The following is a 17,128-nucleotide window of genomic DNA, read 5'->3' as shown; positions in this document are numbered from 1 at the left end:
CCATGTCAGTTTCATAAACTTTGTATAGTTAAATACCATGTGACATCTTACCTAAAAAATTCCAGAAGTACAGCTATTTTTTTAAATTGTAGCTTGTTTTGTTTTTCAAGACAGTTTCTCTGTGTGTATTCCTTGGTTGTCCCGGAACTCACTCTGTAGACCAGGCTGGTCTCAAACTCACAGAGATCCACTTGCCTCTGACTCCTGAGTGCTGGGATTAAAGGCATGTGCCACCACTTTGTGGCTAAACAGCTATTTTTAACCAAGGTGTCACCATCTTGGCTCCACCAATCCTTTTGCTTGAAGCATCCTAACTCAAAATAGGTGATTTCTAACATACTGAAGTATTCTTTTTCCATAGTTGGTGAATTTAAGTTTTTGGTGTTTTTTAAGTTTTACTTTGAAGAGGTGTCTCTCATATAGTCCACACTGACTTCAATCTCATGATGAAGCTGAAGAAGACCTTGAACTTCTCAGTCTCCTGTCCTTACCTCTGAAGTGCTGAAGTACAGACTTGAGCCATTCCTACCAAATCTTTCTTTTTCTTTCTCTCCCTCCCTTCCTCCCTCCTTCCCTCCCTCCCTCCTCCCTCTCTCCCTCCTTCCCTCCTTTAATATGTGTGAGTTGTGGGTATATGTAAGGTTGCACATGCTTCAGGTGCCTTAGGGAGGATACTGGGTGTCCTACCCTGTCGGTTTCTGCCATATTCCCTTGAGACAGTGTTTATTTGGAGCTTGGCTGGAGAGCAGCCCAGCAATGCTGTTTCAGACCACCACGCTAGGGTTACAGACACTCAGCCATGCCCACATGCTGCGGATTTGAACTCAGATCCTTCTACTTGGACAGCCATCTTTTCAGCTTCTCCAGAAAACTTTGAGTTCTCAGCCTTTTAATTTCACTGGAGAGCATTATGGTCAGAGATTTAATTTCTTTGCATTTCCCTTGATCACTCTTTCTGTTTTACTCCTTTCCAAGTTTCAGAGAAAATTGAGCCAGAACCATGTTCCCCGTTTGAGGCACATTACTTCTATTTTGTGACTCATTTCACCAAGAGCTGGCCAAGTTGCATAGCACAGATTGGAGGATTTGTTACTTTCAACTCTGAAACTTAAAACTAAAATTTTCCTTAACATCTCTCCATATTGACCTCACTTGACTCAAGCTCCTATGAAGATTGATATGATCCTCCTGGCTCAGGTATCTACCACAGCACTCAGCTGGCCCTCCCTGCCCAGAATTATTACAGCAGCATCAAATTCTTCATTCTTCTTAGATATGACACCAATTTATAAACACAAGAAAAAAGATAAACTACATTTTTGTACCATGAACGATGTCACCGAAAGAAAAAAAATACAGCAGAAAATATTTGCAATGTATTCCTACACTGCAATAAGAAATGTTAAATAGGCAAATCTCTGCATAGACATTTCTTTTTAAAAAAGGCAGAAAAATGACCATTAAACACATGAAAAGTACATGATCCAGGAATTCTACTCCATGGTTGCTAATCAAGAGAATTTGAAGAGTCATCTGTATACAAAACTTTTAAGCAAGCATTACTAATAGCATTATAATAGCAAAAAACAGAAACAATTTTAATGTTCAACAGTTGAAGGGGCCGGCAAAAATAGAACACCTGCCTCATAATGGAGTATTATTCATCAACAAAAATTAAGTATTGGTAAATTATGAATAGATCCTGAAAACATGTTAAGGGGACTCGAAAGGAGGCTCAGGGAAGAGGTGTCCTGTTTTTATCAAAGGACCAGTTTCAATTCCTAGCACCCATGTCTGGGGACTCTCTAAGAGTTAACTCCAGGGAATAGGACATTTCTGGTTTCCATGGGCACTTGTTTTCATGTGCACACACACACACACACGCACATTAAAAAAACATGTTAAGAAACTAATCTCAAAACATCACATCACATACTGCATTTCATTTACATAAAATTCTAGTAAGGACAAACCTAAAGACACAATATAAATTGGTGGTTTCCAAGGGTTGAGAGGGGGAAAGACTAACAAATGGGTACTAGGTCTTTTTGTGGTATGTATTGGTATTCTACTCTGCAAAAATACTAAATACCATTAGAATGTATACATTAAGGAGATTAAGGGTAGCATTTGTGTTCATTCCTATAAAGACCTTTAAATTCTTCCATGAAAATGATCATGTGTATATATTCTCGCTAATATCAACTCTGAAATAGTTGTACTCGTGTGAGCTTTTCAGTTATGTGGTTGCAAGGATAAATCAGCAAAGGAGTATTGCAAGCTTTATCATTTATAATGTAATTGAAAATTACATTTATTGTACGTAGTGGTGGGTGTGCTCATGACGTGACTGGTATGTGGAGGTCATAAGATTCTCATTGTGTAGGACCTGGGATCTAACTCAAGTGGGGTCTTTACCCACGGGGCCATCTCCTCACTCATTCTTTTGTTTTTTTGTTTTTTGTTTTTTTTTTTTTTAAACCGGGTCCTTATATAGCCCTAGTTGTCCTGTAACATGCTGCATATAGACTACGCTGATTTTGAACTTGTAGCAATTCCCTTGTGTGGGCCTCCCCAGCTCTGGAATTACAAACCTTTGCCACCGCACTGGTGTTGTTTTTGTTTGGTTTGGTGGTGGAGACAAGGGTTTCTATATTTCAGGCTGGTCTTGAATTTTTGAAGGAGAATGACCTCGAACTTACAGCAATCCTCCTGCTTCAGCCTCCTGAGTGCTGGGATTACAGCCACTATGGCCAACTCAAGTTTTCTTTTCTTTTTTTTTAAGGTTAGGAGTAATTTGGAAAGATCAGGAATCTCGTCCCTGGTTTTGGACAACTTACACTGAAGGCTGAACCGTAGTAAATTCTTTGGCTTATAAATAAAGGGTGATTATAGCTCGTACATCTTGATTTCACGAAGTGAAAAGCAGCTATTTAGGAGACTGGACTTCTAAATTTTCATCCGAGTAGCCAGGAATAGGACACAGGCATTGCTCCACGTGGAGTATCGACCTTTGCTGATTGATTATATAACAGTTTTGTCGCACAATAGCTCCCAGAAAAACCAGCCAGCGCTCTTTGGGGTCAAGGACGGCGTGATTCAGCGGTAAACGTTCCAGTGTCCTCTTTACTGTTGAGGACAGAGCCAGGAGACGGATGGTTTGTAGGTCTGAGGTCCTCGGGGATCCTTGTTCTCACCGGGGTGGGGAATTGCACGTCGAGTTCGGCTGCCTCTCCGATCCCAGCAGGAGCTCCCACAGGACGTCTCAGACCTCGCTTAAATCCCGGACGCGCAAACTCGAGACTCGCTGGGCTGTAAGCAAGTTCCATTCCAGGCACTCGAAACGGATTCTCCGTTGGTGCAAGTTAACCGACTAACTCCCAAGAATAATAAAGTGAACCTAACACCATCTCCCATAGCACTACCGGGTTTTTTCCTCACCCTGCCCCTTCCAGAGCCCATTTTCCCGCCCACTTCCTCGGTTTTGACCCTTGGCACTAGGGATTCTCTAGAGCAGCGATTCTCAACCTTCCTAATGCTAATACAGTTCCTCATGTTTGGTCACCCCCAACCGTAAAATTAATTCCGTTGCTGTTTCATAACTGTAATTTTGCTGTTAGGACTCGTAGGTATCTGTGTTTTCCGATGGCCTAAAACCCCTGTGAGAAGGTCCTTCGGCCCCAGAGGGGCCCCGACCACACAGGTCGAGAATCTTTGCTCTACAAGGACTTAATCAGGCTCGAAGTCAAACCAGAGCAGCCCAGCAGAGCGCGACGGCAGAGCGACACTTGCCCGGGGCTTCGTCACGAAGGGCGTAGGGGCGTGCTTTTATGACGTAAAAGAGGGCGGGGCAGAGGCCAACGCCGGGGACTCGGGCCGCGGGGCGGAGGGGCGGAGGGAGTGGCGGGAACCCCATTTCACGCCTTAGGACTTTCCATCTTGAGGAAGAGGGGAGTCTGTGTTCTCAAACCCCCTTAAGGAAAGAAATATCACAAGTAAACCTTCACTTAAAAGCCACTCCATATTTATAATGAGTTTTGTATGTATATCTTACTGACGTCCGGCTTTCTATGTCCGTGATTATGAAAACCTCCACACTTCCTTTCCCGTCTCCCCCTTCAATCCTGCACACATGTTAGCGTTCGGCCCGCGCGCAGGCGCAGAGCGCTCGGGGTGGCGCCGCTGAGGGGCGGGTGACGCAGCGGCCGTCGCTGCCATTTTAAGTTGTTTGTTCTTGTTTCTTTTCCTCAAACGCGACTCAGCCCCGGACCCGGGAGGTTCCCGAGGCAGCAGCCGCTTCTGCAGCCCACTCCGGTGCGGGGGAAACGAGGCTGTGGCCCCGTGGACGCTCGCCCTCCTCCACTTCGGCTTCGTTACCCCATTCCTCGGAGCTCTCTCGGACTGTGTGCCCGGCGGGCGAAGCAGGCCTCGGGAGCCGACGCTTGAACTGAGACAACTTTGCCGTGCTCACTCCGCGGACAGGCCGTAGCGCAGGGCTCCCCTCCCCGTCCCTCCCGCGCGCTCTCCTCCGTCCTCGCCGTCTCTTTCCCCCTTCCCCCCCGCGCCGCGTCCTTCCCTCCGTCCGAGCCCGGGGCGCCGAGCCCGACTATGGGGCCCAGGTGGGGGCTGAGCGGCGGCAGCAGTGCGCGCGGCCCGGCCACAGAGCGCAGCGCAGCGGGCATGGAGGGGCTCCGTCGGCCCGTCGTGTTCTCTTGACATGGCTCCCGCCCGCGCTACGAGCAGCGCTCCCGCCGCCGCCGCCGCCTCCTCCTCCGCCGCCGCCGCTCCGCCCGCAGGCTGCGGCTAGACGGCCCTCCGACGGTCGGCCTGCGAGTCCCGCTCTCCTCTCCGCGGGGACCCCGCCCTGCCGCCTCGATCCCGGCCTCTGCCCCCCCCCCCCCTTGGGAAACCACCCAGCCGCCCCCACTCGGGAAACATGGGCTGTTGAACGGGAAAAGCGAATCCAGAACCCGGGAACTTCATTCCTTTCTTTTTTGGGGGTGGGAGGGTGGGCTTCCTTTAAGAAGTAATTCTTATTAACACGATTATTTTTTTTCTTTTCCCCTTCCAACTGATCTTTCCCATTTTATTCTCTTTCCGCCTTTTCTACCCGGGCGGGAATTCTTTCCACGGTGAAATGAGTGAGAACCCGAGTGATCCAGTATCTCCCGTGGTGCGAGTGAGTCGCTGCCGCTGAAGGCGAGGGGTGGGGGTGGGAACTGGGGGTCGACGGCAGGTGATCCCCGGGCCCGGCCTGGGACGTGGGAGAACCCGCCACCTTTGCCTCAGCCATGCTCACACGAAGATAATCGAACTCCCCACCATCCCGAACCTGAACGGGGTCAAATTTATACGGAGGGCTCCCCGGGGAATGTAGAACCCACCTCAGGGCTGAGGGTGCTTGGATCCGGGGCATTAATCAGGGCTAATCACAGAGCCGGAATAACTATTAATATCGTTGAATAGACCCCCCCTTTCCCTTTGCCATCATGGTTCTCCTTGGCAGCAGCGTTCGCAGCCGCCTGAGGGTGAAAACGTGGGTGATGGGGAAGTTGGTAATGACTCCGCTGTTTTTTCTCATGGCTCCTTTGGGCAACAGCTGTCCGCCCCCGGTATACACTGTAGTTGATTGCAGGGAAACCCTGTACCTCTCCCCTTCTTTCTCTGCTGATTTTGCACTTTCCTCTTTGCTCACCACCAAGTGTAATCAATAGCAAAGCACTGACAGTACATAGCAGTAGTGAAATCTGAAATAACTAAGAATTAATCAGGTACTGCAGCCATGGATCTGGCTGGGTAAAATCCAACTGGGGATTTCAGTTTCATTCACCTACCCTGTTTTGGTGGTTTTCGTTTTTTTTCCTCCCCCCCCTTTTTCTATATTTGGGAAGCAACATCATAATTTTCCCTCCTTTTTCCTTTTCCTAATCCCTTTTCTTAAAAGGGGGAAAAACCCGGATGGATTTCAAGGATTGGACTGGTGTCCGCTGTATTTTATTGCACACCTAAATCCTGATGATAGATTTTTCACTTCCCCTTCAAAACCTTTTATCTTGGCAATTTAGCCAAATGCGTTTTCCAGAAAGTTAGTTCGAAGTTTTTTCTCCTCTTTCTTTCCTTTCTTGCCTTCCCCTTTCCCACCTCTCCCCTAAACATTATTGTCCAAACATGACTGGACAGCAACTTTTGTTTCTTGACCCTGTGGTATGACAGTCTGCTAATATTGCCAGAAGGTGCAGTTTGGGGGTTACAGTTGTGATTTTAGCTATTCAATCATATTAGCAGGAAAAATGACTTGTTTCTGTTGTACTTGAGTCTTAAGAAAAAGTGCCCATAGTTAGTGACAGTTTCCAAAGGCTTTAGTACCACCTGTGTTTCACAATGGGGGACCCAAACTCCCGGAAGAAACAAGCTCTGAACAGACTGCGTGCTCAGCTTAGGAAGAAAAAAGAATCTCTAGCTGACCAGTTTGACTTCAAGATGTATATTGCCTTTGTGTTCAAGGAGAAGGTAATTTAAGTTCCTAAGTGATTTTTGCAAGTGCATATTATTTGTTATTTGAGTATTTTATGCATATTAGGTTTGAGAGTGTGGAGAAAGACTACTTTGTGTTTTTGCCCTTAAGGGTAATTCTGTGAAGTGAATTCTTGCAGAAAATGGAGTGCTTTTCTATATTATTTGACTTTGAAAAGTAATCCAGAATACATTTTTAACTGACATGGGACTGAATAACTGTAAAACTTACGTGGAACAAAAGAAGGAACTTTATGAAGTTGTAAGTAGGATGTCTTAAGTGGTACAGCAGAATCAAATGTTTATGTGCTAAATTTAGTCTGTTACTTCAAATCTTAATAGTTTCATTTCTTAGGGGGTATAGTTAACGAAACTACTTTTCAATATTTAGGAGCAATTAAATATTGAAATTGTAAATTTTTGTTTAGAATTGCTTCTTTTTTACAATTAAAAATGATCTGTGTGAGTGTGATCTAGTTCCACAGTTAAATATCAGATGAATTTGAGTTATGAAAGTCAAGGAGAATGCCGTAAAAGAATTCTTTGGCAACTCAAAGTGGACAATTATCAACAGAGCTGTTTGACGTATGATTGGGTTATGACTAAAGGAAGTGCAGCTTTGACTTATGCACTGAAAGTAGTTTGCTGATCAGAAATGTAATCTTAGCCTGATATCTATTTAGTAATTTTTATAAGCTTCCACGTTTATTCCCCAATCTTAAGTTTTTTTCTTCAGCTGTTAAGAGTATTGTAGTGTTCCAGAGTAGTTGTATTGATGAGCCATTTTCACATTTTCTGTTTTTGTCTGTGTGTGCTGTTTTTTTTTTAAATGTGTTGATAGCAAATTTGATAAGATCTGATTATATTTTGGTTGAAGGCTGCAATGTAGGTTCTCTGAATCCAAGCTCTTTTTTTGTTTTGATTGGAGACAGCGTTTCTCTGTGTAACAGTCCTTGCTGTTCTGGAACTCACTCTTGTAGTCCAGGCTGGCCTCAAACTCAGAGATCTCGTCTGCCTCCCAAGTGCTGGGATTAAAAGCATGCACCACCACCCGGCTTGAATCCAGGCTCTTACATGTCAAAATTAGATAGACTTTTGCACATAATTCATAGGGTAATGAGCACTTGATCTTAACTAATTTGAAAACACAATTTATCTTTTCTCCCTTCTTTTAAACATTGATAATTGTAGTCAGATAATATCCAGAAAAGGTAATTGAACTTGATATAATTTCAGGAATAAAATAGTTAATTCTTTTGAATACTTGTGTGTTTTAAACTAGTGAGATTTTAATTCAGTTGCCTGTAGAATCAGTTAAGTGAATTTATGTAAGCACTGTATCACTGAATTTTTTTCTTTTAGAAGAAAAAGTCAGCACTTTTTGAAGTGTCTGAGGTTATACCAGTCATGACAAATAATTATGAAGAAAATATTCTGAAAGGTGTGCGAGATTCCAGCTATTCCTTGGAAAGTTCTATAGAGCTTCTACAGAAGGATGTGGTACAGCTCCATGCTCCCCGATACCAGTCTATGAGAAGGGTAAGTTCTGGAAGTCTTGACTTACTTAGGAAATGAGTTTGTGTGAATTAAAGTTTGCAGTTTCCCCTGAAAGTGGCTAACAATCTTTGTGTTTAGGGACCTCAGATATGTAATGAGTGTATTTTTGACTCAAGATCATTCTTAGCTGGATAAAGCATGTAGAGGTATCCTCCATTCCATTGGGTATTATGCATAAAATTGTTTTAAATACCTTGAAGTACCTTTTTTATCCTAAGTTTAACTTCCAATAAAAGCATGGGTCACTTTGCTTAGATGGGATGATAATGTATGTGATTACTGTGAATAATATGTTAAACAAAATATATTACTGCTAACCTTCAAAACGGCATTACATTGAAGTTAATCTGGTGTATAATCCAAAATTAGTTAAAGCAGAGGAAACCTGGATATAACTGTTGTGGTCTGGAAGGAAGTGCACTGACTTTTGGAAACAGATACATGGAATATGATGCTGGGAACAAGAATGGAGAAAAGTAGCCATTTTAACAGCACATCATAATACTTTATGTGTAATAAGAGTGGTTTGGGAATATTTTTTCCAGATACATTTGATTTTGAAAGATGAAATAAAGGCATAAGCAGTAGTAACATTAGCTCTTCAGTTGGAAGTTAGTCACACTGAGAAAGTTAGATCCTTTTTGTATGAGGGACATTGGACTAAATGACTGGATTCTACAAAATATAAAAATTTTTATTAGAGCAAGAATTATATTGTGTATAGTCTTTAACCCCTGAAGGTAGGTAGGAAATGATTCTGTAGTCAAACCCTATATTTATACCTTTTGTCAAACCACTTTGCTTCTTTAAACCTTAAAAAAATCTTCTGTCGTTTTCTAGGATGTAATTGGCTGTACTCAGGAGATGGATTTCATTCTTTGGCCTCGGAATGATATTGAGAAAATTGTTTGTCTCCTGTTTTCTAGGTGGAAGGAATCTGATGAACCTTTTAGGCCTGTTCAGGTAAATAAAGTAGTGAGCACTTCAGTGACAGCATCTGTAATAGGTTTAACTTAAATTCTGAGGGATGTGGATCCAATAGTTATTTCATAAGTCTTTGCCGTCTTTTTAAATATTATGTCGTATGAGAACAAATTTATAGACTCTCTTAACACCTTTGGTTTTTAATTAACTTTTACTAACATCTTGCAGACTTTTTTCCCCTCCCTGACAAAGTCTCAATGTTGACTAGACTGACCTCTAATTGCCTACGTACCTCAGGATGACCTTGAACTTCCTGAGAGTCTTGGCTCCCTGCTAAGTTTTATGTAGCTGGCTGTAGAACCCAGGCTTCACGTTTCCGAGTCACTCAATCTACGGAGCTGCAACCCCCCCAGTAAAGGGCATTTATCAGCTGGGCAGTGGTGGTACATGACTTTTCATCCTAGCACTTGGAAGATAGGCGGGCAGATTATACCTTAGTTCACGAACTATTACTTGAAATTGTGGCTAAAGGTTATTAAAAGCCAGTGTATTAATCTTTCCCTAAATATTTTATATACACATTTAATCTAAATACTAATTAGTGATAACTAGGTGTGTGTGACCCTGTAGAAAAAGAAATGAGACAGTTTAAAAAAGAGAGCAATAATAAGTTCAGGGTCATTCAGTAAGCCAAAATAAGTCCTCTTAAAAAGCTGGAGACGCGAGCTCCCTCGGATGAAGAGTACTCGGTCTTCACTGGAGCTGGTTCAATTTCTAGCACCCACATGGTGCCTTGCAACCAGGCACACACACAATATATGGACACACATGCAGATAAAACAGCCATATAAAAAATAGTATTTAAGCCGGGTGGTGGTGGCGCACGCCTTCAATCCCAGCACTCTGGAGGTAGAGGGAGGCGGATCTTGTGAGTTCGAGACCAGCCTGGTCTACAAGACCTAGTTCCAGGACAGGTTCCAAAACCACAGAGAGAAACCCTGTCTCGAAAAAAAAAAAGTAATTAAATTAATAAAAGAAGGTAAAAGTAAACAAAGTAAAGCTTATACTCATGACTCACTGCCTTCTATGAAAAGTTCTTTGAACTAATTACAGGTTTCTTGAACCTTCAGGATTGATTATAATATACGTGTAATAACTTTGCTATTAACTTTATAGCTCACTTGCAATAAAATAAGCTAGTAATGTGACGCTAATTTCATTCCCTTAAGAAATTTAAAGCAGCATCTGTATGTTTTATACCTTATTGGGACTGGTTCCAAAATATGGAATGCATATTCTCAGTTTATGTAAAACAGTATAGTGTTAGCATATAAATTTCTGTATACTATTGATCATATCTGGCTTGCTTATAACAGCCACATAATGGTGTTACACATATTGTTTAGGACATAATGGAGATATGGAGTCCATGTTTGTACATTACTGATAGGGTTTTATTTTTCTCACATTTTCAGTCTGGGATATTGAAGATACGTAGTTGGTCTACTCTATCCTAAACAAGGCCATGGAGCTGCTGACCTTCCCAGCTGTGGCCCACTCCTCCCTTGGAAATGTTCTTTAGTAAATGAACCCTGCTTCTCCCATTTAAAAAAAAATAAAAAGAAATTGAGAGGACTTAAATATAAAGGCAAATGAAAAAAGAAATTTTAACTCAGACTATTTTTAAAAACCCAACATTTGAAACTTCTAAATTTGAGTACATTTGTAGTGGTCTTTAGTAGGGAGTAAAGGCTTTGAATGTGTCCTTGTCATGCTTAGTACAGTGAGATGCTGGGAGAGACTAGAGTATTTTCATTATTTCAGAGAATTTCTTTGTGTCTTCCTTATACCAGTTTTATTTGGTGTGGAACATTCCTTCCTCAAGAAGAAATTCAGTAGGATATAATTTAAATGCTATGGGACTATATGGTGAATCTCGGACTATGGACTATTTTCATTTTTTTGTTGTTGCTGTTTTTTTTTTTTTTTTTTTTTTTTTTTTGTTGAGACAAGGTTATTGTTAGCATCCTGGCACATCTGGCCCTACCCCTTGGGGTACCTTGCAGAGTGAGTCACCACTGCATCATGCCTGCCCCAGTGTTTTGTCCCTTTAAAGGGCAAAACTCCACCTATTTCTCTTCCTCTCTCTGTATCTCTCTCAGTCTCTCTTTTCCACCAATCCTGTCCCCAGAGGCTGGTCTCTTTCCTCCCCCCTTTTCCATTCCTTTTCTCTCAATAAAACCGCTCACATACGCTCTGTCTGCATGGCATGTCTGTCCTACCCACTAAGGTCTCTTGCACATAGAATCATATTTGGTGCTGTGAGTACTATGTAGTCCTGGCTCAGCTAGAACTCTCAGAAATCCACCTGCTTCCTGAAATGGTGAGATTAAAGGTGTGTGCCATCACACTCTGGCCTTGAATGCTAGATTTATAGCAAAAGCTATTGAGAGAGCTAGAGTCATGACCTAGTGAGTTAGTGGAACACTTGTGTGCAAGACCTGGGCTTATCCCTAGTGTCACCAAGAGAAAGGGAGAGATGAACAGTATAACTCAGCGAAAGAGCCCAGCATTCACAAGTTACCATGGCAGGGGTGGAGGTGTTAAAATATATTTGATAGTGACACCTAAATAGCAGCCACTCATGATTTTACATCTTAATATTGCCTGCAGTGTTCTTAGTAGCATAATTGCTCAAGGCAAATGAACTGTAACTGTTTACAGTTCTGAATTATCTGAAAGATTTTTTAAAAATATTTATTATGTATACAATATTCTGTCTGTGTGCATGTCTGCAGGCCAGAAGAGGGCACCAGATCTCTTTACAGATGGTTGTGAGCCACTATGTGGTTGCCGGGAATTGAACTCAGGACCTTTAGAAGAGCAGGCAATGCTCTTAACCACTGAGCCATCTCTCCAGCCCTATCTGAAAGATTTTAAAGATTTCTTGAGTTCTCTATTAAGCCTGATCTTTTTGCCTAGTATTTTCTCCCTTCTTTTGCCCTTAGACATGTGAAAGAATGAAGTTGACTTCTTCCATCATAGTAATTTTGTTTTTTTTCTTCCATAGCGTTTTTTTTTTTTTTTCGGAAGCCCATTTGTATAAGTAGGGCTGTGTTGCTCATTGAGGGCTTTGCATTTCATTGGATGCATTAGGTTTGCATTTCCTCTTTAATTGTCTGATGCAGTGGGTTAGAGCCTTAATGTATGGCAAGGAAGCTGAAGTTTTAAAGTTAAAAAGTATTTTAAAATCACCAAATTATGTTGGAGTGTTGTTAGTGGAATTTTCTGTAATGTGTTTCTCAAGAGATGAAACTAGATGTGATTTGGGCATTTGAAATGTGACTGATGTTAACTGAAGTGAGTGTGTGTGTGAGTGATTTTGCTTCTTTGTTTTTGTTGTTTTGAGACAGGTAGTCTATCTTGTCTAGCCTCAGTCTTCTGATTGCTGGAATTACAAGCATGTGTTACTATACCTGCAAGAAGTGCGTTTATTTTAGTTTGATTTGAAATGAACTGAGTTTTACGTTGCCCATAACTTTAATTAAATCTAAGACACCCTGTGTGTCTCTTGTTTTCCATACTGGTCAGCACAAACATACATGTGGAAGCAGTAGATGATGGTTAGTCAGTGCAATGTAATTGTAACTACATAAAATGTTTGTATTTTATAATTAGGCCAAATTTGAATTTCATCACGGTGACTATGAGAAACAGTTTCTGCATGTACTGAGCCGCAAGGACAAGACAGGAATTGTTGTCAACAATCCTAACCAGTCAGTGTTTCTCTTCATTGACAGACAGCATTTGCAGGTAAGGAATTTTTTAGGACTAGTTTGGTGCTCATTTTAAGTTGAGAAACCTGTCTTAGGCCCCTTCAGAGAAGTTCCCAGACTTTTGTTTCTTTTTTTTTTTGTTTTGTTTTGTTTTTCGAGACAGGGTTTCTCTGTGGTTTTGGAGCCTCTCCTGGAACTAGCTCTTGTAGACCAGGCTGGTCTCGAACTCACAGAGATCCGCCTGCCTCTGCCTCCCGAGTGCTGGGATTAAAGGCGTGCGCCACCACCGCCCGGCTTTTTGGTTTTTCGAGACAGGGTTTCTCTGTGGCTTTGGAGCCTGTCCTGGACTAGCTCTGTAGACCAGGCTGGTCTCGAACTCACAGAGATCCGCCTGCCTCTGCCTCCCGAGTGCTGGGATTAAAGGCGTGCGCCACCATTGCCTGGCTCAGACTTTTGTTTCTTATGAGCACTTCCTAAAGAGCAAGCTTTCCAAGTCCCTGGTCAATGGGGTAAATATCGCCTGGGAGCTAATTAGAAATAGACTCAGTTACTGCTCCACTTCCAGTTGATCAAAATACGTATTTTAAATGAAATAACTTGTGGAGGGGAGTGCAAGTGTGCAGGTATGTATGGCTATATGTGGATGCGGTTCCTCATGCAGTGTCCAAGGCCTAGGGTTTCATCTGGTTCTGCTTCATAAGAACTGCGTGCCACTGAGATCCTTATGCTTGCTCTAGCAAGCACTTGGCTGACTCAACTATCCCCAAGACTAGTAGACCACTTAAATGCGAATCTTAAAAAGTAAAGCAAAAAAAAATCTATTACTCACTTGTGGCGATCCAGGTATTTATCAAAACAGACATTCTGCAGTTAAAAAATCAGGCTGAAAAGTGTGAGGATCGGCTAGGGCTGTTATTTATCAAGCATATTCAAGGTAGAGTGTAGTAAAAGGAGCGGTGGGCCGCATCCCAGCTCCCAGCTGCCTGGCTAGCTAGCTTATACACCAAAATAACAACACACAAATTGTATTCATTTAAACACTGCCTGGCTGGCCCATTATTTCTAGCCTTGTATTGGCTGACTCTCACATCTTGATTAACCCATTTCCATTAAATCTGTGTAGCACCATGAGGCTGTGGCTTACCGGGAAAGATCCTAACCTCTGTCCATCTCATGCCGGAGATTCATGGCATCTGCCTGACTCTGCTTTCTTCCTCCCAGAATTCTGTTTTGTCTACTCTACCCACCTAAGGAAGGGCTGGCCTATCAAAAGGCCAAGGCAGCTTCTTTATTTAACCAATGAAAGTAACACAGACAGAAGACTGCTGTAGGGAATGCAGACGTTTAAAGAGACAGTATGTGCTGAAAGGCATTCAGCGCAGCTGTGTGCCATAGGTCTCCCTAGGGTGGGTGGGTAGATGTTCTTAGTACCTCTCAGCTTTAGAGAATGTGTTTCTGCCTGGTGTTAAATTACACAAATCCTGCTCATAAAGTTATTGTGACTTGATTTTTGTGACATTTTCTGTTTTTGAGACAGGTCGCCTCTAAGTAACTCATAGAGATCTGCCTGCCTGCCTCTGCTTCCTGAATGTTATATCCCACCACACTAGTTTCCTTCCTCATGTTTCTGTTTCATTTTAAATGAAACTTGGTCTAGCATGTTTAAGGCCTGTGATTAATTAATGGCATTGAAAGCATATTGTGAGTACCTTTCAGTTTCTCAGTATCTACTATATAGATTTGTTTGTCAGTATCTGCTATATAGAAGAGATTTGTTCAACAAGTTGGTGCATTTCTCAAAGCTCTTAAAAAGTTCAGGACTCTTAATTTCAAAATCAGGGGTTTTAACCTGGGTGGTAGTGGCACATACCTTTAATCCCAGCACTCTGAGGCAGAGATAGGCAGATCTCTATGAGTTCCAAGGCCAGCCTGGTTTACAGAGTGAGTTCCAGGTTCCAAAGCTACAGAGAAACCCTGTGTGGGAAAAAAAAAACAGAGTTAGTGACCATCAAGAATAGAAAGACAAAGCAGCTTTAATAAACTTGGAAGAATATCAAGTTAAAAGTTAGTTGGTTGCCGGGCGGTGGTGGCGCACGCCTTTAATCCCAGCATTTCGGAGGCAGAGGCAGGCGGATCTCTGTGAGTTCGAGGCCAGCCTGGTCTACAAGAGCTAGTTCCAGGACAGGAACCAAAGCTACAGAGAAACCCTGTCTCAAAAAAAAAAAGTTAGTTGGTTTTCTCATAATTTTTAAAAGAAAAAAAAAATTGGTTGTTTGGACCTGCATATTTCCCATCTGAGAGCAGATAGGAAACCCAGATCTTGTTTTACTGCTAAAGGGAACCTGTTTGTTCTTTGTTGCAGGAGCTGGTTCCAGAGCATATTACAGTTCTATTGACTTCCCCAGTGTTTTAATGTATAAATTCTCTATGCATTTATTTCAGGCATCTCCTATTTTCCCCCATATCATGCCTGGATAGAAAATTAGAAATCTCTTGCTATGTACACTTTATAGTAGTGTGCCATAGGCCTTAAATTGTGAGGGGCTGACAGTTTAAAAAACTTAAAATTTCTAAAAATTTATTTCCTTCTAGACTCCAAAAAACAAAGCCACCATCTTCAAGTTATGCAGCATCTGCCTCTACCTGCCACAGGAACAGCTCACCCACTGGGCAGTTGGCACCATAGAGGATCACCTCCGTCCTTATATGCCAGAGTAAATAAGAGCATTGACCAGCAAAATGGAGAAGACCAGAGAATGCAGCAGCGATTTTCTTTTCTTGTTTTCTTACCACTTTTCTTTCAGAGTTTAAAGAAAATGGACTCATGCACAGAACACTATGCATTTTGAAACTTGTTCATCCTGGATTTATTTTAATCATTTGTATCACAGAACTTTAAAAAAAATTAGATGTCTTCTGCACAGACTGTGTGAAAGAAGATGCTTTGCAGATTGCTGCACTGCATCGGCATCTTACTAAAATGTGAAGGAAGGACTATTGTACACTGAAATGCTTAATGTATCTGAAAGCACAGGTGATGCTCAGTGTTGTGGTCTTCATGTTTGTGCTGGTTTTTGCCTCTGACATCTGTCATCAGTATTGAGGGTGAGAGTGAATGTAGCAGGTATAAATAACATTTAAAAACTTAATAGCTTTGCTATAATCACCGTTGTTCCAGAACACTGTCAGATTCATTCTAATGACCAGAATGGTTGTCACAAAAAGAAATTACAACCATGGGAAAGAAATCTTAATGAAAAAAAGCATCTCGTTGAGGTTATTTCTGCCTCGTGTGCACTGGGCCATGTTTGTTTTCTTGGTACTCATTAGTACATGTATTTTTTTCCCAGATCTCTTTCCCCGAGTTGCTGTTAAAGAGTACTCTGCTGTGTGCAGATGCATTTATACACATTAAAGCAGATCTGGAGTCTGGCGTGGCTAAATGCAGCTATAAAACCAAGGAACATTCATAGCTGCAAAAACCATCATAAGTAGAGGACTTTTTGGTTTTTGTTTTGTTTTGGTGTTAGAAAATTTAATTACAAATAAAAATCCAGTGAATTTTGCAGAAATACTGGTTTCTACACCATCCTAAAGAAGTTGAGTGTTTGGAATAGAAAACAGAATTAAAAGTGGGGATCTTATATTGTAAAAATAACCAGAGTGTCAAGAGTTCTGAAAGCAGAACTTGATTGTGCAATGACATAAGGAAAGACTACTGTATAGCTTTTTTATTTTTTTGTTTTTTTTTTTTCTTTTAAATGAAGAAAAGCTTTGCTTAAGGGTTGCATACTTTTATTGGAGTAAATCGGAATGATCCTACTCCGTTGGAGTAAAACTAGTGCTTACTGGTTTCCATTTGTATTTAGCTTCTGGTTGGAATTTGGGGGGGAGGGAAATGAAACCTAAATAAAATAGGTGAAAGCTTCCTGGCTATTCAGATGAATATATAAAACTTGCAGTGTTAACTTTTTTAGCTCATGTCGTTGGTCACTTCAGGTTTGTTTATTCAGAAAAAACTGGCAGTTGTAACTTGAACAAGAACCCAAGACAGATGGTCAGCTTCAGTAGTTCCCTGCCTTTTGCTTTTGTTTCATAGAAAAGGGAGAAATAATCATTCTTAATGTACATGTTAGACAGTTAAGCAGACATTTTTATTTATTTATTTATTTTAGTTTTTCCGAGACAGGGTTTCTCTGTAGCTTTGGAGCCTGTCCTGGCACTAGCTCTTGTAGACCAGGCTGGCCTCGAACTCACAGAGATCCACCTGCCTCTGCCTCCCGAGTGCTGGGATTAAAGGCGTGCGCCACCACGGCCCGGCAAGCAGCCATTTTTATCTCAGAATAATTTCGATAAAT

General features: G+C 41.8%; 1 protein-coding gene across 1 annotated transcript; it reads left to right on the top strand.

Annotated features, from left to right (window-relative positions):
• Window positions 1–4,996: 4,996 nt before the first annotated feature.
• Window positions 4,997–16,697, top strand: CUNH6orf62 (chromosome unknown C6orf62 homolog). The gene is made up of 5 exons (XM_041632745.1): window positions 4,997–6,510; window positions 7,876–8,052; window positions 8,911–9,033; window positions 12,673–12,807; window positions 15,363–16,697. The coding sequence occupies exons 1-5, from the start codon at window positions 6,382–6,384 to the stop codon at window positions 15,486–15,488; spliced, it is 690 nt and encodes a 229-aa protein (XP_041488679.1). The 5' UTR covers window positions 4,997–6,381; the 3' UTR covers window positions 15,489–16,697.
• The last annotated feature ends 431 nt before the right edge of the window (window positions 16,698–17,128 follow it).

Source organism: Microtus oregoni, unplaced genomic scaffold (genome assembly GCF_018167655.1).
Source record: "Microtus oregoni isolate MIOR12 unplaced genomic scaffold, Mior012 000042F_ref0000377, whole genome shotgun sequence".
In the NCBI taxonomy this organism is placed as follows: domain Eukaryota; kingdom Metazoa; phylum Chordata; class Mammalia; order Rodentia; family Cricetidae; genus Microtus; species Microtus oregoni.
Note: the sequence above shows the minus strand (reverse complement) of the source record. Positions and strands in the feature narration are given on the sequence as shown.

Excerpts from the sequence above, each read along its gene's own strand:
- CUNH6orf62 (XM_041632745.1), top strand. The coding sequence starts at position 6,382 with ATGGGGGACCCAAACTCCCGGAAGAAACAAGCTCTGAACAGACTGCGT. Across the intron at positions 8,053-8,910 it reads GATACCAGTCTATGAGAAGG|GATGTAATTGGCTGTACTCA; the intron begins GTAAGTTCTGGA and ends GTCGTTTTCTAG. Across the intron at positions 9,034-12,672 it reads AACCTTTTAGGCCTGTTCAG|GCCAAATTTGAATTTCATCA; the intron begins GTAAATAAAGTA and ends TTTTATAATTAG.